Raw genomic sequence first — 24,610 nt, 5'->3', positions numbered from 1 at the left:
TTTCTCCATATATAATATGATACTTGCACATTATACAGTGTATTGCATGTTGCCGATTTCCATTGTCTTTTGCTTTGTTCAATTATTTTATTTTATTCTTTTCTTTCTATTCTTTATGTTGCTCTTTGTGTTCTTTTCATACTTACTGTGAACACCTCAACAGTGTTATACTGCAACCCCATTTCCCAATGGGGACAATAAAGTTGCTATTCTACTCTATATTGTACAATGTTCATTGTAACATTTCATGCGACAGTAGAGACAATCACTAGAGACATTTAGAGATAATCCTGTATGGTTCACTGTACTTTAAGAGTGCATTATGTTTCTTTTTCCTACATGTTATGTCTAGCTCTACATGTCTCCTGGTCCTCCCATATAGGAGGAGGATATGCACAAGCTTAGTGCAAAGATATGGAGGTTGGTATGTTTCTGCAACAAATCACCATGACAAGTGTGCCACAAGTTACTGGTCAGAACAAAATGTTTCGTGTGTACAGGGTGTTGCATGTCGGGGCAGAGGTCAGGAGTGAAGAGGTCAATAGCGGCTCCAGATGGTACCTTTCCACTTTTGGAAGAGGATGGTGTCAGGAAACATTGTGACTTCAAACATGAGACAGAATTGACACTGTATGTATTTTGAGTTGGGTCTGGGCAATGTGAAGTGTCTGACCCGCCAAAAAAAGCATAAAAAGATGAATTAAAGATGAATGCAACAGATAGTTCTATTTGTCGGAGGATGACCGACTGAAATGTAATCCTAGAGGTAGTTAGAACCAAAGGTAGACTCTCTTAGCTGCTGCCATCCATTTAAATCTGGCTTGTGACACTGGACTCGTCCGCTGTGTCCATTAGGATCTGAGTTGGGTGACATGCTTGCCATTTTGTAATATAATGAGCATCTCTATGTTAGCTAGCTTTCATATTGCCTCGTCCTCTTTTCTCCTCTTGTCCCTTTTTTCCACTCTGTCTGCCAACACCAAAATCCAGATGACCGGAACGTGGTGTACAGTAGGATCAGGTGTCAGGCGGCTGAATGCAGTCCGTATCGCAGTCTGCTGTGGCTGAGAGGGACATAGTATAGTCTTCCTCTGGTCCTGAATGTCGCTAATATTTACGCCTTGTGTGACAAAACACCATAGACTCATAGAAAAGTAGATGAAAGGTCACTATTCATCACATAATTAATATGTGACAGTCACATATTAAGTTGCAGTAACACTAAGTACTGATTTCATTGAGAGACTGTATTGTATTAAATAAGCTCTAACATTTTTCTCCTGTTCTGTATAAACTGACCTGCCAACGTATTTTAGACTCTACTTAGAGAGTTTTGTTATGAAGATTTAAATGATTTCAACAATATCTCCCTCCATGTAGAACACAAAATATCCCCCTTTCAATGAATTTTGCCATTTTGTCAGTCAAATGTTTTAGGTGTGATTCCATGTTTAATTTCCTGCAAAGTTGTAAAAGCAAATGGAGAGGGAAAGCAAAAGTCTGTAATGAAAAAATAAAACCATTTGGTCAGCTGCAGATATAGAGGAAGTCTTGGATATAAAGCTTCAAAAACAGAAACCAGAACAAACTGAAGATGTGTTTGGAAATATAAGAGAAAATAGAATCTGATAAAGACCAGATGGTTCAGAGGAAATATTCTGTATCACTCTATTTCATAATCACTCAATTTGAATGATGGCAGCCAGCGGTGTACTTTCAACAGTTTTTTTATTATTAAATATTCTCTCTCTCTGAATAATTCTGCACCATATTACGAAAACCCTCACAGTATTTCAAATTCTTTAAGTCTACACAAAATGTCCCCAACAAACAGTAAAACACAAAGGGAAAGAAGTATGCTATATACTGTGTTTGAACACTGAAGTGCTCTTAGCTGCTCATCTTTTCATCACATTACATTGTGATTTCAATTTAAGAAATTTCTAGTTCATTTTGAGATGAAAATTTTAAAAAATCCAACATATAAAAACTGCACATACTTCTTTTCAGAAGAATGTGGAAGACAACAGTAACAGTAGCAGAGGCTTGTACAAACACATAAAGGGCGATGTATTTGAGTGTTTCCATGTAACAGCCAAAAGGATGAACCAATTAATGCTTCTCAAATATGAAATGTCTCTTATTATTAATTAGTTATGAACACAAGTAATCGTCATCTTCAAGCATCTTTAGGTATAAAAGGTTTTCATTTCCATTCATTTTCTATATTCTAAATCTGACAAGTCTGCAAAAGATGAAAAGTGTATATCTAATTTCCATTTTTTTTGTCATAGTACAGCCTCAGGCACTTCAACTCAAAAGCTGGCACAGACCTGAACTTTTATTTCAAGATGTTACGGATGGTAACATTGTTTTTTGAACACTGCATTTTTCAAACCTTTTATAAATGGGGCCCATGGTATGTGATATTTGGAATGAAATTTGTGTTGTACACAAAGCCTCTATGTGGTTCAATGACTGAGGCTTTTTAAAAGGCACTTTGCAAGTGTCCATTTCTGTTTTAAAATCACAAAATGGCAGCTTTAGAGTTATGGCAGTACATTTTGGTTAAGGCTTTAAGGTTTGTAATTGGTATTATCAAAATAAGAGTAAACCTTCATCCAAGGCCTTCCACAGGTGCGTGATTAGGACTATAACTATCTTTTCAAATTAGTAAAAAAAAAAATCCCTTTTGAAAACTAGGACTTTGTATTCTTTGTATTCTTGTATTCTTTTAAAGAGACTGGAGGAGCTGTGAGTCATCAAAAACCAATACCGAAGAGAACTGTGTTCATATCTTAGTGTTTTTGGTAAAAGCTGAATACATAACACTGCATTGCATCTACTCAACCACTCATGTCCTATTTGCAGTGTGCAAAGACAGCATTCACACATCTTGCAAAGCAATAAAGCCATTCTACAAATGCACACAAAAACCTATTTAAACTCTGTCCTTGAAATGTTAGTTTCATTTCAGCTCTGTCCATGACAAATTCATTGAACTGGAAATAAGATATCCATCTTTGTGTACTTTTTCAAACTAAATGTTAGAAAAATAATGGTCAACTGGTCATTGGAACAGAGTCAGTATGAAAGTCAGTGTGATAGAAAGGGGTGAAGCAGGCACCTCGCCAAACAAGTTCAACAGTAGAGTTCGACAGGTAAAGAACTCAGACTAGGTGTTTACTTTCCACCTCCTTTGTGTCTTTATCATTTTTTTCCAGAGTTGAATCATCAATTAAGAATTTCTCTTCTTTTTTATTTTGCTTTTCATTCAGAATGGAAGGGTATCCATAAAGATTTTCTCCACAATTGGCGGAGGCGGGACCAGGTCCTCCAGTTTCAGGTAGAAGATCCGCTGCAGGCCCTGGGTGCAGAGTGTCCTCAGTTCAGGGAGTTTGCCCAGGAGACGAGAAAGATAGTTGGGCTGGGTCCGGCTCGGCTCCGATCCATTTCCGCTCACATGTTCCCTTAAACAAGTGATGAGTTGGCTCTGGAAGTCCTCGACCCGTTTGGGCTCTTTAAGGCCGTGGCGATCTGAGTGCAAAGACGTTCGAGTGAGAAACACAGGCAGGTACGAACAGTCTGACATAGTAGATGCATAATATATTTACGTAAAATTGAAAACCGATGATATTTACTAAACAAACAAGCATAATCAAATTTGTGTATGTGAGTCTCACCAGCGATGATAACGAGTGCTGCGAGACAGGCAAACGAGGACACATCGAGGTTCATGCGGTGAAGGTTCTGCGAGAAATCCATGATGGAGTCGATCCAGTCGCCAAAGCTGCGAACGCACTGCATGCGGTGAAGGACCACTCCGTTGCAGAAGATCAGCTTGTTCTTCTCTGGACTCGACCTGCACACAGTTTCAAGCCGTTAACACAACCAGCCCATTATAAAGCCGCACATCAGCTCGTTTTTAATCGTAAAAAACAAGCCGACCTGTATGCCAGTCGAAGGATGAAGAGTTCGACAAAGGCGGATTCGAGGAGCAGCTCCTGATCCTCCACACAGAAGTCTGTGAATCCTGGGATGGTCTCGGCCCATTTCCTTATCACATCCATGGCACCGGACAGGAGGTCATAGAACTGCTGGATATCACTGGCGTCCTCCTTCTCTGACAGGCTGACCACCATCTCCTGGTACTGAGGAGTGAGAGAGGAGAGCGGTAATCGCCACTGTTCTCCTAAAAGCATCTGATTTACTGAAGAACTGCACAAATACATTCAATGAGCTGTTCAGTGTATTTACATTTATTTTACATTGTATATTGTAGTAACTATAAGCAGTCTAATAAACATAAAGGAACTCTGAGAATGCTGCAAGTCTTGAGCTTTACCTTGGAGTAGTCAAGCTTTCCTATGGTTGGGTTTGAGTCTAAATGGGCCCTGACAAGAGAGGCTACGATGTTGACATGGGGGGTGGCGGACGAAGTCTCAGTCACAGTCTTAGGTTTAGAGGGTAGACGACCCCGCCGGCCTTTGAGGCTGTCTGTACGAACAACTAAGAGATGGAGAGTAAGAAAAAAAGAGGAAAATTGACTCAGAGTACATGCTTGTGATTCTCACATGGCTATCACCACACGTGTCACCACACAAACAACTGCTGTGTCAGTTTCAGTTTCTCTTCTTCTGCAGCTGGCACTGTAAGGCTCCAGTTACATATGTCTGTCATTCCTAGCGTTGGTTTCACAAGACTGTCATACAAACCTAAGTTTCACATCATCATACATTAGTCACTGAAAGCTTTAAGTGGGTCCGACTTTGCATTACCTTCTTTGACCATTCCCACGGCAAGACACTTCTGGAAACGGCAGAACTGGCAGCGGTTTCTCCGCCTCTTGTCTACTGGACAGTCTTTACTGGCGAGGCACACATATTTTGCATTCTTCTGTACAGTTCGCTGTCAGGAATGGACAAAATTAGTTTTGTTACTATGGTAATAAAAATTTAAATAATTAATAAGAATGTCTGTATCACTAAGCAGACTAAACTGGCAAAATAAAAGAGTCACTATTCAGCTCCATACCTTGAAGAAGCCTTTGCAGCCTTCACAGGTTCGAACTCCATAGTGTTGACAGGATGCATTGTCACCACAAACTGCACAGCGACCCTCACTGGCTACCGGGCTGCAGGTCTTAAGAGACGTCATGGTTCCTTCCATAGGGCTTTCCAGACCCGCCTGGTCCAGGGACATCGGGGGGCAGTGAAGAGGCGGGGTATGCTGCTGAGGAGACAGGAAGAACGGGTCTTCCTGGCCCTGCTGAGGGTCCTGATGCTGCCCCATGGGAGAGTGCTGCTCTGTTGCAGAGTTGAAGGTAAAGAAAGAGAGCTGCTGAGCCAAAGCAGCCTTATCAGCCGCCGAGGACGAGGGGGCCGAGGGGTAGGGGCTGAAAGGGGAATCCCAGGCAGGTGCGGACTGGGTCTGAAAGCCTGGTGTCGGGGGAGAGCCAGTGCCATAAACTGGACTGCCGTAGTAGTCGGAGCCACAAGATGACAGCGTCTCATCGAGGTAGCTGAGCGCAAAGGAGCCTGGGTAGCAGCCGTACACCTGGAGGTCGTCCAGCTTGAAGGCTTGGTGCTGCATCTGAGGGCTGGAGCTTCCGGCTACTGCAGCGTGGCTGAATGAAACAGTAGAAGCGGGGGCAGAGGTGGAGATCTTGCAGGAGTAAGCATCAAACTCTCCCATGTAGCCATTTCCCACCAAGGTGTTGATGCTGGGCAACGAAGATGCAGACAGCTGGTCCTTTTGGCCACTGATGTCCATTACCAGTTTGGCATTGAGGTCAGGGTTCAGGAACTCAGAGCTGAAGTAGTTGTCATGGGGTAGCGAACCATACTGGGTTTGTACACAGGGCATCGCTACGAGAGAGAAAGACAGCAAAACGGTTACAACTGATGAAACTCAAAAACCAAATAATAGTCCATGTCAGATGGCTATTTTTCCAGTTCATTTGTGAAACCATATAACAAATACATTTTCATAATGATAATCAAACGTCTGAATTACTGGCAAAAAGATTCTATGTATGTAAACTACCATCATACATTCTAATTTCTTAGACAAAAAATAATAGAACACATCACTGTAGTTCATCTGAAAGTATGATTTTTCTATGATTATGCTTTCAAAATGGAGGCAAGTGAGTGAAATCACTATGCATAACCAGAGTTGATAATATTGGTTGACTGTTCATTAATATGTATTATGTATGCAAAAAGCTCAAATGGCCGAAAGTGAAATATTGCTTTAATGCTTTAGGTCAATAGTTTTTCAAAACTATTGACCACCCTACCACCCTAACAGTACACTGGGACCTTAAATGGACACATGCTCATTTCGCCCTCGTTGCATGCCATTCCACTAGCTTTAGGGCCTATCAGTCCTTCTCAGAAAATGTAGAAGGTGGTCCAGTCAAGCAATAAGATATTGTGTTACCGCCTTTTAATGCTTTGAAAACCTCCTTCAGAGGAGGGCAACCCTCTGTACCAGGGAGTGCAGGAGATTGTATTTCAGGGTGGGCTAAATGCCAGCTAAAGTGGGAAAGGTGGCAAAGCCTGTTCGTGTGTGTGTGAGTGAGTGAGTGTGTGTGTATGTGTGTGTGTGTGTGTGTGTGTGTGTGTGTGTGTGTGTGTGTGTATGGGTGTGCATGCGTAAGTGTTAACTTTCTCACTCAATGAGTTGCTCAATCCAAAGGTGCAGCACGTCCCTGGAGACCATCTGATCACGCTTTGAAAATCACCGACTTAAACTTACATTTAAAATTGACTTGTTACTGAAAATCAAATGGGGGAAAACCACTGTGATTTAGTCTAGTAAACTGATTCTCCCCTGTTGAAGTGTCAAACACATATTTCTGTCCTAAAAATATGTACTGTATAAGTTTACTTGCATTATAAACAACATAACTCTAATGGAGCCACACCGAAAACCTAAGAAATATTGTTAACTCACGACAAAGGCATTTAGATGAAAAAGTAATGACTTAAGCTCTGAACTCTGCTAAATATCTAGATGATGGACAGCTGACACAACACAATAGTGAACACCCACTCTGCCACAGAGTTTGTAACATACTTGTAGCAGCATAAGTACTTCATTAATCTCACTCTGGGAAATGTCATGACTAATAATAAAATATTACATACTTTAACAACTATTTGCCATGCAACACTCCTAGATGAATAATGTACTGGAGGCTCAAGAATATTGTCACTGTGCTATCACAGGTAAGAACAAGTAACTGCTGAGAACAAATGAGAAATTACAGCTTTGACTGCTATCCAGAAAAGAGGACAATCCCCCTAACAGGTATGAGATACAAATGGCATTAACATTATAATAAAATGAATTAGGATTGTCCTGTGAGCTTAGATTATTATGGAAATAGTTAGTATGGAGCATATATCATAACTTGAAGCAACTATTTCCTCAATATCATCACCATTAATGGACCAGCAACCCAAAGTAAGTGAATAGTAACGCATGCAAATAGAACACTTTCACTAACCTGGTTCATTCAAATATCCGGGTTTTGAAGGTTTGTGTTTTCATTTATTCCACACGAATGAAACACATGAATGTCACCTCTGGAAACTGCTGTGAGCCCGCTCGCTCACTCTCTCGCTCTCTCTCACACACACACACACACGCATACGCACACACTGTGTCACACCTCAGGAGAAATCTACAGCAATGCACAGAGCACCATACCGTCTGTTTTATTTTGCTTGCATCGACAAAAGGCGTGTCTTTGCCCATAAATGGTGAACGGGGCGGTGGAACTTTCCGGGTCACGAGCCAATGGCGTCGCTTGCACACAGGCGTTCTTCCGTCTGACGCACGCACGGGATTCCATTGACGCAAGAGCCGGCGGAGTGTCTGATCTAAATATAAACCAACAACGACAACGTTAGACACGTGGGGCTATTACTGGCTGAAATATGCTAAAAATAAACTCCAGTCTGTGGATGATGACATTTTATTGCTGGAAATGAAGTTATAACCAGTTACACATTAACAAGACCGTGGCGAATTATGTCATGATAGAGCAATAAGCGTCATAACTCTCTGATTTGTGTTTTACCCACACCCTGGCTTTTTTTTTCTCATAACATAGGCCTCTTCAACATAACATGGGTCCATAGACTTGATAAGTTGGCTGCTGGGACAATTCCCCCCCCCCATTACACTCAATCTTGTATTTTTTCCATGTATTGAAAGAGGATGGTGTCAGATAAAAATAGAATTATATTTTACTCATGAAGCTGATTCTTGTATGATATTCTGTGAATAGGCTACAGGATGATAAAGGACAACAGAAAAGGGAAATTCAATTTTTATTTGAAAACACACAAAAACAATCTATAAAATGAACACCATTCAATTCAACTCAATTATCATAGGTCATACATTTCAATTTCCATTGATTTGTTTGGTGATGAACAAAACCGAACAGTACTTTCTCTATAAAATAAATGACAGTAGGTTCATATCAGTGATTCAATTCACTAAAATCTCTCACAGTTTCAAAAACAATTATGAAGTCCTGGCTGCAAAAGCATCCTTGCCACAGTTAGCTCTGGGATGGGGAAGCTAGCAAGTTAGTAACTCACAATTTAAGTGAAATAAAAATTTTGATCCAACCTTTCATGTATCACCGGCTCAATTTTTTGTTTGACTGATTAATGATTTTTTTCAACTGAGTGCTCAAAAATATTTTTTCAGATCCAGTTCCATGCAGTTTCTGCTGCATAAGTTTCAGGAAAATTGCATCACGTCCTTTCAGTTAGTTGCTTAAATTGCACCATGTAATGTCAAAAACCTCTTTTCCTCTCTTTTTCCGCAACGCCATGAAATATAACAACAGCACTGAACCCCCCCCCCACACACACACACACACACAAACACACACACACACACACACAAACGCGTGTAGCAAAGCATCTACCTACAATCCAGAGAGTCTGCATTGCTCTACTTTCTCTTTTTCAATACAATGAATCCTCTGTGCATTAGGAAAGAAAAATCTCTGACACAGAAAATATGAGAAGTATATTAATTTACACTTTGCATTCAAGACAGCATTTTCAGTTTTTAGAGCCACACCTCACATTGCATTGGCATCAACAGGCAGAGTGCACTATAGATGTATTACTCACAGCTGCACACTTCCATTTGTCAGCAGCAATATAAGCATCACATAATCTAACCCCCTTATGTCATTACCTCTCCACAACAAGAGAATCCAATACACACAAACACTGCCAGAGCCTCTCCCGGGGTTTTGCACTCGGTTTAAGTAACTTCTAGTTTCTTTTTTAAGTACTGGAAAAGTTATATGGGTTCCACAGGATAAGGTGGAGTCTAGACTTTCCCTGAGTGAAACGAGTGCAGCTAATCCGTCTGACTCTCTCTCTCTCTCTCTCTCTCTCTCTCCCTCTCTAACACACACATCACAGGGAGTGTAGCATGGTGGGTGGAGCTTCTCTTTAAAACACAAAATAACCAACCCTAGACTGGACATCATCTTTTTGTCTCTTTCAAACGTACTCTCATACACACGCACGCGCACGCACACACACACACACACACACACACACACACACACACACACACATAGCATTGCACTCAGCTTGATGGAACTCTGTGCTTGGCAACCTCAATACGTTTAATACGTAGGCCTGAACCCCCTGTACCTTCATCTTAAGCTATGGAGAGAGTCGTTCATGTTCATAAATATTGTTTGAACTATCTAGGATCATAGGAATAACGTATATAAAGTCTGTTATATAGGGGTGAATTTTCACTTCACAGTTATATTTAGCTATGGTGGAACAAATAAACTTTTCTAAAGACAGCTGCTCTGGAAATCAACTGTCACCACTGGTATTAAGATTTTTTTTATCTCCAATTCTCAATATCAACAACTGAAATAAGACAAAATTGCTTGTTGTAAAGTATAATCTGAGATGAAGAATAATATTGCCTAGAGGTAGTTTTTGTTGTTTATAGAAGTCTTATGTTTTCAAAGAGAAAGTGAGGAGTTGCTGACTGCAGATCATGTGGTTAGCTGGTTAACGTCTCATGAACTTCTTGTGACGTCGTCTTCCTTGGATTTCCTGTTGGATTTTCTGCACTGGGCAACTTCGCACTTTGGCAACCTCAAAAGTCAGCAGGAACTAACTGTTTTCATTTTTGGATTTCAGTACATGATACAGAAATAATGACGTAGCATGGTGTGAGCAACTGAGCACAGCGCTTCCTTGCTGCTATTTTGGAGAAAAGTTTGCATGATTTTGCTCTCAAGTTTCCATTTGTCACTTCCTATGTGTGTGAGGCAAATACTGTAATAATCTTCACTGTCACAGCCCCATTTCATCATTTAGGCTGATAAGATGGGTGTATTTTACATAAAACTGCTGTTGCTGGAAACGTGAAACTCATCATTTGCTGTGCGCCAGAGCATTTTTCCCAGGAAAGAGCAACCAGACACCAGGTGTTCAGAACAGATCAGAGACAGATTACTACTTGTCTGCATATTCATGAGGGAAAGGAAGAGCCTCAGTTTTTAAATACAAGCCCCCCTCCCCCCCACACCCCTTCTTTTCTTCACTAACTCTGGATTACCCCTTCCTCTTAACACTATTGATCCAAACATTACATTTGTACTCATCTTATGCTGTCACACCCTTATATTGTGGAGATTGTGGAGAGATATTCCAGAGATTTTTAGTTTTATTGCATATTTCCAATACTTTTCCATAGGTAAATGCAGGTTAATACACAGGAATAAATGTGTTAAGTGTTGACAATTATTCTTTGTGAGAGGCAAGATAATAACCAGTCCAGGACAGTTTCAGAGACGCCAACATTAAGATTAAGATATTTCTGTACGACACATTACCAGGGTTTTCTTCTGGGAGCCCACAGAAAGGGAGAACACTTGATAATCCTGACTCAAATCATACTCCAGCCCTTCTGGATAGTCAACATTCAGTAAGAATAAAGGGAGAATGCCCCACACTTCTCCTCTCTACTGTCCATGTGTTGAAGAGGTTTGCTTGCAGGCATAACTCTCAGTTTTAGAGTCCAGAGACAATCATGGATTCGGATGACTTGGTTGAAAGCAGAGTAACTAGTCGGTTTTAAAGATATAATCTGGAATTTATTTCACCATGTAAAATTTGGGGTGTATTGCCATTTGTTCTTTAAAGAGTTCGACACTGAGATGAAGATAAGATTTTGGGAACATTCTTAATTAACACATAGTAACTCAAAATACAGGTCTGTTTCAGTCCAGTGGTTACAAACTGTAAAATGTAAGCAAACCTTTCACAGCTTCATATTTAGCTGTCACATACTGTCTTTACATACATCAGAAGCTCAGACAAAAACAGTCTCAAAATCCAATAAATCCTTTGTAAACAACAGTGGTGGAGCAGTAGTGTTTCAGTAGGGGGGAGAACAGACTTTAACTGCCCAATTCATTGGCTTTCAGTCTCTTCTACTGAGGAGCATACAGTATATTTTGTCAATGTGATGCTGTACGAGCTTCACTGTCAAGACACAAATGTAAATGACTACTAAATTGACATCAAGACAAGGTATTAAATTAACATACAAATAAAGAGCACAGATAATCAACATTTTCTAGCCTATTTACAATCCTCCATGAGGCTGACTCCTGAAAGTTAAAGACTTAAACTGTAGTATAAGTTTAAAGATACGCTACCCACAAAACAAACAAAAACATTTCATTGTGTTTCTCACCTTGAAGCAGATGCATTGGACACTAGTATTGTCATCTTCCATTATGTTACTTGTTTCTCCCGCTGGTTGATACCTATGTAACATACTGATAACTATATTACAACTCATTATATGATTATGAAACTCCCCAAAGCAAGTTGTCTGAAAAATAACCTATTAAATGCATTCAAATCATGTTTAAAATGACTTGGCTGGTGCTTCATATAGTCAACACAAAGCATAAAGCGCATGCCATTAAAATTTATTTTTAACCTTAACTGTTTTCAAACACTCTTTCAGGCACTTCTACTTGCTCCTCCTCTCTCTTGTACAAAATAAATGTTTTTGGGCAACTTTCACTGCTTTTATTCATCTTTCATCATCATTCAGGATGATGGAGATAAAGTGTTCTGTGTATTTCACGGTTATTTTCCAGAAGCCTAGTTAGGGGGGAGATTCTTGTTACTGCAGATGATGCAAATTGTTAGTAACCATTCACTGTAAGAAAACTGCTACAAGCAACATTCAGGAAGCTAACGTGACTCCCGTCCAGTACAGCCACCTTGAGATGTACAACTCAATGAAAAGGTTTTTTCTTTTAGTGGTTTTCCGTTTCAATTCTAATGATGGTGGAAGCCTAAACAATCTATAGTCTAACCTATCAGGCCTAGAAACAGCCAGTTAGTTCTGCCTTGTTCTTCTTCTCAGAAGTAGAGGAATAAGAATTGGTTCTTAGGTTTAAGGTACAAATAAAACAAATTGGGAGAATTACTACCATAAACGCCCCGCTCAGCACTTTCAAGCCGTAACTATATCCAGCCTTTATAAAACCACATTCAGTCACATTCAATCAAATACATCTCACATGGACTTCTCAACATCTATTTAAGAAACAGTAAAAAACAATGAAATAAAATATATTAAATAATTTCTACTAGGTAAACAATTACAGTGCAAGAAGTCTCAACAGACAGGTAGGTTCATGTTGTGTTACAAGGAGGCAAGTGAGCTTCTGAAGGCCAAACAAAGCCAGTTCACTTACTAGCTGTGTTAGGAACTGCAGATGAAGCTTACTGGGAAGCTACATGAACTAAATTAGATTTACCACAGAAAATGCTACCACAACATAAAACACATAAATATGTAATGCTTATCCATGTGGATGCAAAACCAATTTGTGGTGAAATCCTGTCCTGATCCAATAAAAAAAAAGAAAAAACAGAGTGTGTATTGAGTTGGCACACAATGGCGACGATCAGACTGAAATGCTGAGAAACGTTATGGAGCGTTAGCTTGCAAGCAGATCACAATGCAACTGCTGCTGTGATAGCCAGCTGAAGCACAACGCACTGCATGTTGAGGTTTGGCCGAGGTTAACTTCAAACACTCGCATTGATTACTGCAACACTCACTTTGAGTCTGGTGCTGATGTTCTGAAGTCATAGAAAACAGTGGAGAAATTTGCACAAAACACTTTCGATTTGGTTTGTCAGTGTGGTTTGTCAGTGTGGTCGCCGCCTTCATGTTAGCTGTCTGTTCTGAAATAACATGAAATTATATCATGGATCATGTGCAAAAGACATACACAATAACACTTTCAAAATATATAATTGTTATACACTGAGTAGTGGACACTGAGTGTTCATAACAGGATATGCCTCCTGCATCATTTCCCCGCTCATATCTGTGGTGTGGTGCAGCGTTCCTCAGAGGACTGGAAGGTTTACCTGCTGTATCAAGCTCTCGCTCTACTTGAGGTGGAAGAAACCGGATGGTTTTGTTGGTGCAGCCATGAGCATGTTGGCTTGGTTCTTGTGAGTTATGTGGATCTATGATAAATAAAAGGAAACACACTGTGAGATCACTGGAGACCAGCTTCTTGTGCCCTTATCAACCAAGCTGATAAGGACCCCAACAATATTTATATATTCCTTTAAATTTGTACATAACTAATCAAGACAGTGGAATTGAAGCTCCTCTATAAATGTTTATAAGAAAGCAGACACCCTTCCAAGATATCTGGTATAAGTTTGGAGTTTGAGAATCTGTTTGCATATTTTTGGCAGCCTTGTATATATGTCATCTTGCATAGGGCTATGTGGCTATTAATATATGCCGTGAAAAGGAAAATTAGCAAAAATCATCTATTTAACAGCTAGGGTTTAACTCTATATTTATTGCAATGAAGTATTTTGAGAACATTCTTGTTATTCTGTCCACCCTAATACTAAATATAAATTGTTCCTTTTTTTCAGAAGTGACAAAATGTACGCTTTTATTGTGAAGGCAACATCTGTCACTTCACTTCCACTTCTCTCTCTGGCTTGACACAGCTCCCACAGGTGTCCATAATCAGGGTGGCTGTTAAATCTAACGCTAATTAATGTGCTGATTTTCAATGGCTCTTATCGCTGACGACAAGGTAGCACTAATGTGGCTCCGTCACGGTAATCACAGTCAATTTCTAAATAAATTCTAATTAATGAGCTGCAGATGATGCACACTGCAATGCTGTTACCGCTGACTTTTATGAATATTGCGCATAATGACACTGAATCTGAATGGCTGATAAAACTTACAGTGCAAGGAGGCTGCATCCAGGGTTCCCCATCGATTTGCATGGGCAGGGCTTTTTTTGTCCTGCATATAGAGGAGTGACAATGAGATTAAATTACACCATTTATATGTGAATATTATGTCTATATTTCTTTAAACCAGAATGAAGAGAGGAAGATGCACAACCTGATGGTAATTTGAGAGGTTTGTGCCAGTCTGTGCCCAGCACTCTTCAGCCCAGTGTAGATCTGACCCATCTCTATGACGCCCTCCAGCCCCACCACCTCCAAACGCTTGTCACTCATATCTGGGCAGAAATAAAACACACAAACGAAGGTCAAAGAGTTGATGAAAGATGAAATCAATATGATGGTTGACCAGGCGGATGGAAGAGGGATGTAGGGGGAGATGTTGGAGAGAGGGCTCACTCTCAGTACAGAATAAACAATGTTTCTTTAGTCTTACCTTGTGAGCTCGTTTTCAGCAGCTCAGAGTCAGTGATCACCCCACTGGGCTCCTCCTCTGACACGCTAGCTCGATCAGGCTTCTTTGATTCACCCCAGAGGTTGGAGCCTCCATGCATGCTGGGTATGTTGAGGACCGCTATGCCCTCCAGAGACAGGCTGCTCAGGTCCAGAGGGGTCCCACAGCACTGGTGGAGGCAGACGAACAGGTTAACATGAAACAAGCTTGCAGACATAATTGCACAAAAAATAATTCTTCAGAAAGTGATCCTTTTTGTGAAATATAAATGGTTAGTTTTGGTGAGACAAATTTCACCTCAATGCTGAAACACTCCTTTAGGTTCTTGCAGGAGGCAGAGATGGACTCAGAGGTGGCAAACTCAAAATACCAAAGCTTGTTCTTCATTCTTAAAGACAACAGAGAAAAAAAGAAGATCTACCACATTTCTGATAAAAAAAAAAATATATATATAAGCTCTATTTCATTGTTTCTCAGAAAATATACATTCAGACACATAGACACTTGAATTCCCACTCACCTGCTGTTGAACCTCTGGGGGTGTTTCTCTCTCATAGAGTGGAAACGGTGAGCAATAGAGGCATCCTGCTCAGAGGCACATTGACATACATACAGGCAATCAGATGATGTGGCAGACACTTTAATTATATTTGTAAAATATAATTTGTAACAGATTACTAATAACCTCATAAAAAATTATAATCAATAGGCCAATCTCCATTGGATTGGGCCAAACAGTAACATATATATAATAATTACTTTCAGTTTATTTATTACTTTGCCTCCAAAGGTTAAGAAGTATGAAGTTGAAGAGGCAATTTATTCATAATTTGCAACTGCAAATTTAACAGCACTTTCTATGACCATCATTAACAACCATGATTAACCATCATTTCAGATTGTGTAAAATGATGTTTGTAATCTCACCATCCCCCTACAAGCACGCCTACTTCAACAAGATGCAACCAGATCATGTTTTTCTAAGGTATCGTCAATCTGATCATGGAGTTTAAAGGATCCCTGGTGACACCAGAGTACAAAACCCTGAAGCTGTGACTCACCACTCCAATGGAGAAGTAGTTGTTGATGATCTCGTAGGGCACCGGGTCTCCGGCCTCCTTGGGGTCGTCTGGTATCACCCGAATGCTCCAGCGGTCCAAAGGCATCAACACACCGCCTTCAATCTCCTTTAGGATCTCAGTCAAATCCGACCCCTCGTACCCTTACATAGGATTTCAACAAAAACAAGAGGGGTATACACATAGGGCGGTGATATCAGCAATAAGGCAGAGCAATGAGTGATGGTTGCTTGATTTTAAGTACATGTTTTGATGGACTTACCTCCTCCCCAGCGCAGGCAGCGGGCCAGATCGTTCCCAGTGCCCAGAGGCAGGACTGCGATTGGAGGATGCACCTGGAGCTGTTCTTTGTCTGAAATCACAGATACGTTCTTTAGCCTGAGAGATCAAATTGGGTTTATGGTAATCTGAATCACTTCCATAACTCAAAGAGGGACCTGCGGTACCTATAGCATCCAGAATCCACCCAACCGTGCCGTCTCCTCCACACACCAAGATCCTGTACTCACGCAGGTTGCGGAAGAAATGTAGTCTAGGATAACAAATGCAATGTTAATGTGAAGAACCTGAAATCAACTGTATACTTTAAACTGTCATTCCCACTCTGAATCCCACTGTGGCCAAAGTCTGCTGTACCCTGGGGCAGGACCTCCATTGGACAGGTTATACACTTGACGTGGGTTCAGTAGGTACTGGAACTTCCTCAGCACTCTGGAAAAAATAACACACAGAAACACAGACAATTCTGCTACTGAAGGCCAGCCCACCTAGGCAGAAAAACCTATGTGGGAACATTTATTCTCAGATATAAAAATGGAAAGATTACATTTAGTGATATCTGCCCTGTGGGGTACTTACCTCTCACCCTGCTTTCCTCCACTCTTTGGGTTCACAAATACCAGCAGAGGGTGGGTGTCTGGAACTGGAACAATCTGAGAAAAAAACAAAAAACAAAACTGATTGAAGAAGATCCACTGGAATATGTAACTCATCTGACAAATACATATTTTCATACATTTTCATATTCTACAGTTTTCATACCCATATTCAGTTAAAAAACAAGTGTATACAATAATAAAAATTCAGTCCAGGCACAAACCATCCAAGGAAGGAGTTTCATGTTTTAGCCCCCTCTTGTCTTATATGACGTATTGGCACAAAGGATTTAATAGTCCTGTTTTTGTAAAGGTGTCCTGATGAAAGGGGGTTTGAATCATAATATAATAGTCTATGAATACCATCATCAGTAGAATAGGCTATGCAGTACTCCTAATTCATGGGTTTTTACAGATCATACATTTCTTGCCTATATATTTACACAACTATCTGAACTTTGCCAGTATAATCGTCCCCATATCATCCCTCAATGCATTAGAGCTGCTGAGGTTGACAGATTTGTATGCATGACAACACAAGGCTGCAGTTTTTAATTTTGGTTGGGAACTCCTTCACCCCACTTTCTACAGCCTCCTATCTGTCTCTGGGTAAATAATTATTGATCCCTCCCACACATGTTTGGACAAGTGCATATGCAGGTGGTTGTTTGTGCAGAATATTGGAAAGGGACCTCGCAGAGCAAGTGTGTGGGTGTCAAGTTGGAAGAAGAATAAAGGCGTGTTGGGATGATTTGGGACGGTGCCCCCCCCAGACTGACAGACCTGCAGCACGTGGCCGTCAGGGGTGACATTCAGCAGGCTGGTGTCCTCCTCCTGGGACGGACAGACAGACAGAGAAAGGAGAGATGGTCATCGTGAACGTTTTGAATCTGCCTACATTTATGGTGACGGTGTCTTTTAGAGGATGTTTTTCGTTTTACCTTTGAGACGGCATATATGGCCCATGGAGGGAGTATATGATCTCTCAGCGACCCACAATCACATGCCGATAAGCCAGAGAGCACACAGTCATCATGACGCTTAAAGAGAGTTGATAGAGACAGGCTTATTGGACATATTTTGAGAAAAACTCATTCATGCCAGAGTACACAAACGCACACGGTCCTCACCATCTCATGGCACCACACGCATCGCTTCCCTGCTGAGGTCTTGATCTTCTTGTGGCAGACCTGACACTTACTGGAGTTACAATCTGCACTGATCCAGTCGTGGGCCGGCTCCTGCGACACAGGGGGAGACTTTTCATTACCTAGTGCTGTTTGCACAATCCATGGAAGTGATTGCCATACCACTGCTGTTGCTGCCAAGTCCATTTATAATCACCTAAAGTTGTTTTCACATATTCTCATACTCATGTCTGCACAAGTCTTAGGATGCTATGCCACTTCAGCTCCAGGAACTGTCCACGCTCCAGCTCCAACTTTGTAAACAAGGTTGCCACGAATGTTTTTATATTAAAAGTAGTTAATGCTGAGAGTGCTTCCTGGAGAGAAGGGCAGGACTTACTAGCGTGGTGCCAAGACAGTAACTCAACCCTAAATGTCTTTACGACAAAAGAAGTTATTGTTCACTTTAGAAGGATCAGCGCAGGCCAAACCCCACTCATGGGACACAAAGTAACTGTGGAGACTGTGGACAGCTACAGATTTCAGGCCTTTTAGATGTCCGATGACTTCACATTGTCACACATCACACAACACTCAATTATGACTAAAGCACACTGGCACCTCTGCTTCCCCAGGCAACTAAGGACATTTGGGCTGCCCACTGTTGTGAGCTACAGTGTGAAGCAGTGTTGGGTGTGGCCATTCTGCACAGGACCACAAGACCATCCAGGAAAGAGGCTGAACTAAACAAAAGATCATTGTTTCCAAGCTCCCGTAAATTTAGGACATTTAACAGAACGCCACTGACCAATGCACTGAGTGGACTGTACAGGCTGTAATCTGCAATCTTTAAAAAACACTGACGGGTTGCACTGATTACTGACAAATGCACTTTCAGGTACTCTGTTGTTAATGTGTCATTGCCAATGGCTTTTTGGTCAGTAAAAGAGGGAACTTATATTAATACTTTTTTTTTTTTTTTTTTTTTACTTTTTTAAACTTTAACTTGAAACTCAAACTCAAATGTAACAGTAAATGAGAGGGGAAGAGATGAAACAGTGGGTTTCATGTTATCAGTGTGTTGTTCATTATAATGTTAGAAACCAAAGAAGGGAACTGGAAATAAAGAAGGATAATTATACTTCTTACACCAATCTCCTTTTTAGATTTGACAAAGGTGCGTGCGCACGGTACAGGATTCTTGTTGGCACATTGACTGTGGACAGTGTACTTGCAGCCTGGAGGAAGAATAATGGAGCAATATTATACAAGTGTCAGTGTTAATGAAGACAAAGCTTTCTCCAGAAGAGCTTACATTTATATAATGAATTATATGTATGACTACATTTTTACTTATGAGATTACAGTGAATGATACTGACAAATAACACACAGTACAAGTATATTGGAAAAGGCCTGGCACTGTGTATGAGGTGCATGGTTGCCCCCTAGTGGCTGCTGTTTGCTCTTACAGTTGCAGCAGAGTCCCTGCTTCCCCAGACCGAGCAGCATGCTCTGACACACGTTACAGTAGGTCGGCTTGTTAAAATGCTTCATCCTCCAAATATGCTGCCCATCCCTCTCTGTCATCTGTGGGGGAGGTGAGGAGAAACCATTAGAAGTTGAATAAAAACTATTGATATTATCTGTAACATTTAAGAGTTGGTTTGTTCAAAACAACATTAAAGCATACAGGGAATATTATAGTATAACAGTGCTGTATTTACTGTATAGTGTATGAATATTCTCTCACCTTCAGTCCAAGCAGCACCAGTAAAGGCACATTATTCATGCCTCCCTTCACCCATTCCTCCAGGGTGACAGTCCCACTGTCATCCACATCAATCGCCGTCATCATCTCCTTCAGCACCTGTCCAGTCACAAACACACCTGTTAATTATCATGCAATTAATATGCAGTGAAACTGCCTTTTACTTCTAGGACATACGCTCTCGTGTGATATAAACAATTTTTATGATAATCTATCACTTAACTGTGATTACTTCAATTTATTGAATTTCAAGTTGTTATACATGTTGTGTTTGTGTACCCCATAAACTCTGAGGTGTTAAATATATATGAATATGTTTCTCATCAATTGTGATTTTCATCTATCTACTTAGGGAACAGCAGGTCGCACATAACAAATTCATCAGCTTTTCTGGAATAACAACTTATTCCTCTTATGTTATAATTAAAGTCATGCAGGCTTGATAATGACAATGGCATCAAAAGGAGGCTCCTACTGGTCTGAGTTCAGTCACATCCCAACCCAGATAGTCTGCAGCCCGCATCATCTGGGTGATAATACGATCCACTTCCTGATCAGGAGGAAACAAAGTGTTTACATTCAAAGCAAATTCTTGGTATTTGCTCTTATTCTAGTTATGGTCACATTTGGGATAAGAGATGGATACCCTTCTTCATTTTCTGTACATGGATAAGCAAAATATTCTGAACATTATCATGAGATTGGAATTTATAGAGCAAACAGAACAAAACAGCAACAGTAAATGGGATACTCTTTAAATGTTTCAGGATGCTGATATCTGCATATCCCAGCTATTCGGGTTTCTCATAATGGAGATAAGAACTTATATGGCACTAACATGTGCCAAATGTTAAACTGAACACTTGAGTATCCCAAATAATTTTGAAATATCAATTTGCATGTACATGCACACAATGTCATAAACATAGAACAGATACAGCAACTTAAAACATTTTGAGTAACTTACGGAGCTGTCCAGGAGTCCATTGCCATCTTTGTCATAAAGTTTGAAAGTAACTGGAAGCAAAACACAATTCAGTAAGTAAATCAAAGATGCAACCATTCTTCACGTGCTCAAACCATCCAAGTCATCATTTTAAATCATTCAATTAAGAATTTATAAAATAACGCAGGACTACAATAAACATTTAACAGAGGTCTTATTCAGAGTGATAAATGAAACAAACATTCGAGCTTCTCCTGCGGCTGTGCTTCCTCCAGCACAGAGAAGTAACAGGACACGTCACGGAGGAAGACCCCACCTGAAAGAAAAGACATGTAGGTTGCCTGCAAAAACTTTTGACCAAACTGAGAAGCATCTTTTCTTTGTGGAGGCCTGAAAACAACACATTCTGTCTGACTCACATGGCTGAAGAACATTTTTTCAGTCCCATATTTGAAGGGAAATGTAGTAGCACTGTATAAAAGCAATTACTTAGTCATAGCTTGAGCTTTATAGTGGTTATTGGAACAGGTGCAGTGATCTCCAAAACTAAGCCTATGACTGCAGTGCTACAAGCTAAAAAATTATAAAATAAATAAAAAATAAAGGTGGGCGGTGGATAAAGTGTCCACCAGGATCGGCTCTTCACAGCTCTCTCGCTCTTGTTATTTTCAGGATATTGGAAATTCCCGACAGCATGGTTGTAGAGCTCGGTGCTCTACCTCTGAACACCTTTTCAGTGCTGGTACTTAAAAAGAAGTGGACACAGAGGACATCTTACCGCCTTTGGGCACAGGGCTCCTCATAGACCCATCCTGCTCCACATTCTGAAAATAGCGAAAAAGGCGTTGGCAGAAGTCCGCGGGGAAGTCGTCCACCTCCAGGTAGGTCTTCAGGAAGAGACAGAACCCCACCGCGTCGATGCACTGAGGACACAAATCAAACACAGTGTCAGTGGGGCAGAACAGCAATGTGTATGAGTGAGTGTGTGTGTGTGTGTGTAACATTTGTCATTCTACAAAGCAAAATCTGTTCACATAGGTGCTGTTCCGTGACTCACCTCTCCAAACCTGTGCTGCACCAGCCGACCTCCGGCATGAAACTCCTTAACCACGTCCTTCACCCTGAAGCTGCTATCTGCATGGAGAACAATTAACATGTGAAAAGTCAGATGCTTCAAATGTGGTTTAAATGAATGAATCGGATGGGAACACAATATTGAAACAGTAATTAATGAGAATGAATGCATTAAAGCTTCTGATGTGCATCTGTGCAGTCTGCATGACTCTAAACATGACTAATTAACAGAGAGAAAAACACTAAGAGTTGAGTTTGGAGAAGCATGGTGACTAATTCAGTCCATTGCCCATTTGCCACAGTACTCATTACATGGCTTGTGGGTGCTAATACAGCAAACAATCCCAAACTCACTGATTGAGGACAGTCTTGCTGCCTGGTAATATAGACTCCCTGTAGGCTTTGCATCCTACTTTACTGCAGGTTCAAGCCCCGCTGTGAGTGGTAAAACCTAAGCCTGTAATATTCCCATACCCTGTGCACAGCTTTGCTTTTTCTCAGGTCCTGGTGGGAGCAGGAGTAATTATCCATTCATCCATTATCCAACGACGAAAATACTCCACACTGAAAGGCTACAGACCCATTTCATTTCTTTCAAAGCCTTTGAGTGTGCGGCGGAATATTTTTAGCACTGTATGAACTCCCCATGCCACTCTCTCCAGCTCTTTAAAACTCTCCATGGGCTGAAACCCCAGCGGAAGTGTTTTCACCTACATTTTGGACGGGTTTTTTTTTTTGTATTTGTTTGATAACGCAAGAGAATAGGAAAGTTAAGTAACGGGTGATGCTGATGACAGATGGGCGACTAAACTGCACTCATTTAGTTTGTGTTTTTGTGCTGATGCAGTTTGCTCTCATCACATCCCTCAGTGATTTCTTGTGGCAGAAGAGGCTGCCTTCCAAAACGTAGTAAATATCAGCCTCCTACCTTCAGCGTGTTTTCTGTGATACTCTATTGATCCCCCGAAGGAGAAATTCATAGCAAAGTCAGACATGAGTGTTGTGTATTTAGATTACAACAATATTCATTTACTGCTGATATAATGCGACAGTGAAAAGGAGAAACTTACATTCCATGTACTGCTGCAGCTGGATAAAATCCACAGGAGTCAGAGAGCCTTCTGCGTCTTCAGACAGCGCCATGCTGGACAGCTGAGCAAACCAACAGAAACCAACAACAGGACAGTCACAGTGTGATAGGAAGAAGAAGAAAAAAATATAAGGATGAGGATAAAAACAACCACCATGGAGCAGCAAGTTAAGATTGCTATGGGCACAGACCTTAACTTTCAATAGGTCATGCACAACGGTTTCACAGTGACTCACATGAACTGGTTTGCCTCCATTCCTCGAATTGCCCATGCCAGTAGTAAGTAAAACAACACACCTCCTAACAAGACACTTCCACCGATCAGCCAGTGTCTGGCTTCAGGTCGGTCAGACAGTTTGAGGTCTCCCTTACTGAGAAAAGCATCTCTGGAGTTTGCACTGCACATGACTCTCACCCCTCTGATTAAAGGAAATCTTATCTGTCTGTTTCACATTAGTTTCCACCTTTGGAACCTTAGGGTGGGGTGATCAAAATGCTGCCAATTTTGTAACAAGATCTGACAACATACAAAGGTCCTTATTAAGTTTTCCCACAGTCTATACATCATGAAGCAGTAAATCAAAGCAGCACAACATAATAACACTGGATCTATGTGGCAGAGCTTTAGCACTTTAAGTCTGACCAAAAAAAAGAGAAAATGAATTGAACACCAGGCTTCAGGGATACAGAGTCTGCTGGGAAAACTGTGCAGTTATTTTAATTTTTTTTTTTAATGCAGGCCTATAGCCCAGAAAAAACATTTTAATATCACAACGGCTTAATCAGTAACTATAACTCACAGGCTAGTGCAGCAATTCAAAAAATCAACAATTAAGCCCAACCTTTTAAAAGGCGCACCCATCAGACAGGATTATAATTTAAAGCCAGGGTGATTGACGGGCATGATTGTTTAATTCATCATCATCATCATAGCTCAGTGATCGACAGGTGGTCAGTCAGTCACCCAGGTACAGGACAGTCCCGACAGCAGCTTCAACCTGAAACAGTCAACACGTCTTACCTTGTAGCTCCAAACAGACGGCAGCGGATGGAGGGACGAAGTGGAGGCGCTCCCACAGCGACAGATCTAAAACATGGAACTTTAATATGTTGCTTGACGGCAGCTGGCAGCTGGTACTTCTGGGTAAATGTCTGCCGCAGTATTAGCGGATATAAGGGATTTAGAATGGGCGGAGGAGGAGCTTTTAGCCACATAATTACAGTTAGTGGCACCGCCTCGCGCGCGCACAGACACACACATAGACACACACAGGCACACACACACACACGCACACACACACAGATTCATCATACCCTTCTTCCTAGTCAAAACAGTTTCTAAATTTTGCAGCTTTAGTCTGAGTCAGCGGCCTGTGAGATTTGGCTCTTGCGTTTCCAGCTTTAGAAGAGAATGGAAATATGTAAAAGAATGAAATACTTAATGTGAATTCATAAACTGATTTTAATGTCCTCAAATAGGTGAGCATGGAGGAATGCGGCCGTTGCAAAAGTGGGGTTTGTGTGGCAAGAATGTGCAGAATAACTGCAGCTTCAAACCATGCAAGTTAGTCATTGTTTAATTTTATAATTTACAAGGCATAGTAGATTGTTGTCTTCAAAGAACTAATATTTGGTTGTGTTTTCTGCCATTAAAGAGAGAATATTCTTCTGGTCTCCCTCCCCTCCCTCTGTCTCGGATAGTAGGCCTAGGTAATACACCAGAGACTGGGTTGGATATGGGAAGTGTAGGACAGAGGTAAAACCAAGTGTTGTGTTGTCTCATGCAGGAAATGTTGAAAGCAAGGGTACAGAATAAAAGATACTATTCTGAAGCAGTATAAAGCTTTGGAGAT

At 40.9% G+C, this 24,610-nt stretch overlaps 2 protein-coding genes across 3 annotated transcripts; both read right to left on the bottom strand.

Annotated features, from left to right (window-relative positions):
- Positions 1-1,708: 1,708 nt before the first annotated feature.
- LOC139659299 (probable nuclear hormone receptor HR38) lies at positions 1,709-7,669 on the bottom strand. The gene is made up of 7 exons (XM_071537519.1): positions 7,517-7,669; positions 5,035-5,867; positions 4,779-4,908; positions 4,346-4,509; positions 3,949-4,151; positions 3,684-3,862; positions 1,709-3,537 (listed from the first exon to the last, which is right to left on the bottom strand). The coding sequence occupies exons 2-7, from the start codon at positions 5,863-5,865 to the stop codon at positions 3,275-3,277; spliced, it is 1,770 nt and encodes a 589-aa protein (XP_071393620.1). The 5' UTR covers positions 5,866-5,867; positions 7,517-7,669; the 3' UTR covers positions 1,709-3,274.
- Positions 7,670-10,733: 3,064 nt separating this feature from the next.
- Positions 10,734-23,912, bottom strand: dgkab (diacylglycerol kinase, alpha b). Of its 2 annotated transcripts, none has more exons than XM_071537520.1 (25): positions 23,779-23,912; positions 22,738-22,819; positions 21,651-21,727; positions 21,372-21,516; positions 20,835-20,909; positions 20,615-20,664; positions 20,123-20,197; positions 19,630-19,746; positions 19,349-19,466; positions 19,027-19,115; positions 17,881-17,991; positions 17,692-17,790; positions 17,534-17,584; positions 16,734-16,807; positions 16,512-16,586; positions 16,322-16,407; positions 16,138-16,227; positions 15,858-16,018; positions 15,317-15,381; positions 15,094-15,184; positions 14,779-14,965; positions 14,500-14,620; positions 14,337-14,397; positions 13,485-13,586; positions 10,734-13,295 (listed from the first exon to the last, which is right to left on the bottom strand). In XM_071537520.1, exons 2-24 carry the CDS (start codon positions 22,808-22,810, stop codon positions 13,506-13,508), a joined length of 2,172 nt encoding a protein of 723 aa, XP_071393621.1. In that variant the 5' UTR covers positions 22,811-22,819; positions 23,779-23,912; the 3' UTR covers positions 10,734-13,295; positions 13,485-13,505. The 2 variants fall into 2 exon arrangements, with proteins under 2 accessions (XP_071393621.1, XP_071393622.1); XM_071537521.1 differs by having other exon boundaries at positions 17,534-17,581.
- Between the last annotated feature and the right edge of the window lie 698 nt (positions 23,913-24,610).

Source organism: Centroberyx affinis, unplaced genomic scaffold (assembly GCF_046629955.1).
Source record: "Centroberyx affinis isolate AG114_WGS23_722 - 3 ecotype Tasmania unplaced genomic scaffold, CSIRO-AGI_Caff_v1 ptg003063l_1, whole genome shotgun sequence".
Lineage (NCBI taxonomy): Eukaryota > Metazoa > Chordata > Actinopteri > Beryciformes > Berycidae > Centroberyx > Centroberyx affinis.
This window is presented reverse-complemented; position numbering and strand designations above follow the sequence as displayed.

Excerpts from the sequence above, each read along its gene's own strand:
- LOC139659299 (XM_071537519.1), bottom strand. The coding sequence starts at position 5,865 with ATGCCCTGTGTACAAACCCAGTATGGTTCGCTACCCCATGACAACTAC. Across the intron at positions 4,510-4,778 it reads CGTGGGAATGGTCAAAGAAG|TTGTTCGTACAGACAGCCTC; the intron begins GTAATGCAAAGT and ends TCCATCTCTTAG. Across the intron at positions 4,152-4,345 it reads GAAAGCTTGACTACTCCAAG|TACCAGGAGATGGTGGTCAG; the intron begins GTAAAGCTCAAG and ends CTCACTCCTCAG.
- dgkab (XM_071537520.1), bottom strand. The coding sequence starts at position 22,810 with ATGGCGCTGTCTGAAGACGCAGAAGGCTCTCTGACTCCTGTGGATTTT. Across the intron at positions 19,747-20,122 it reads ATGTGACTGAACTCAGACCA|GTGCTGAAGGAGATGATGAC; the intron begins GTAGGAGCCTCC and ends GTGACTGGACAG. Across the intron at positions 13,587-14,336 it reads GGATGCAGCCTCCTTGCACT|ATCCACATAACTCACAAGAA; the intron begins GTAAGTTTTATC and ends TATTTATCATAG.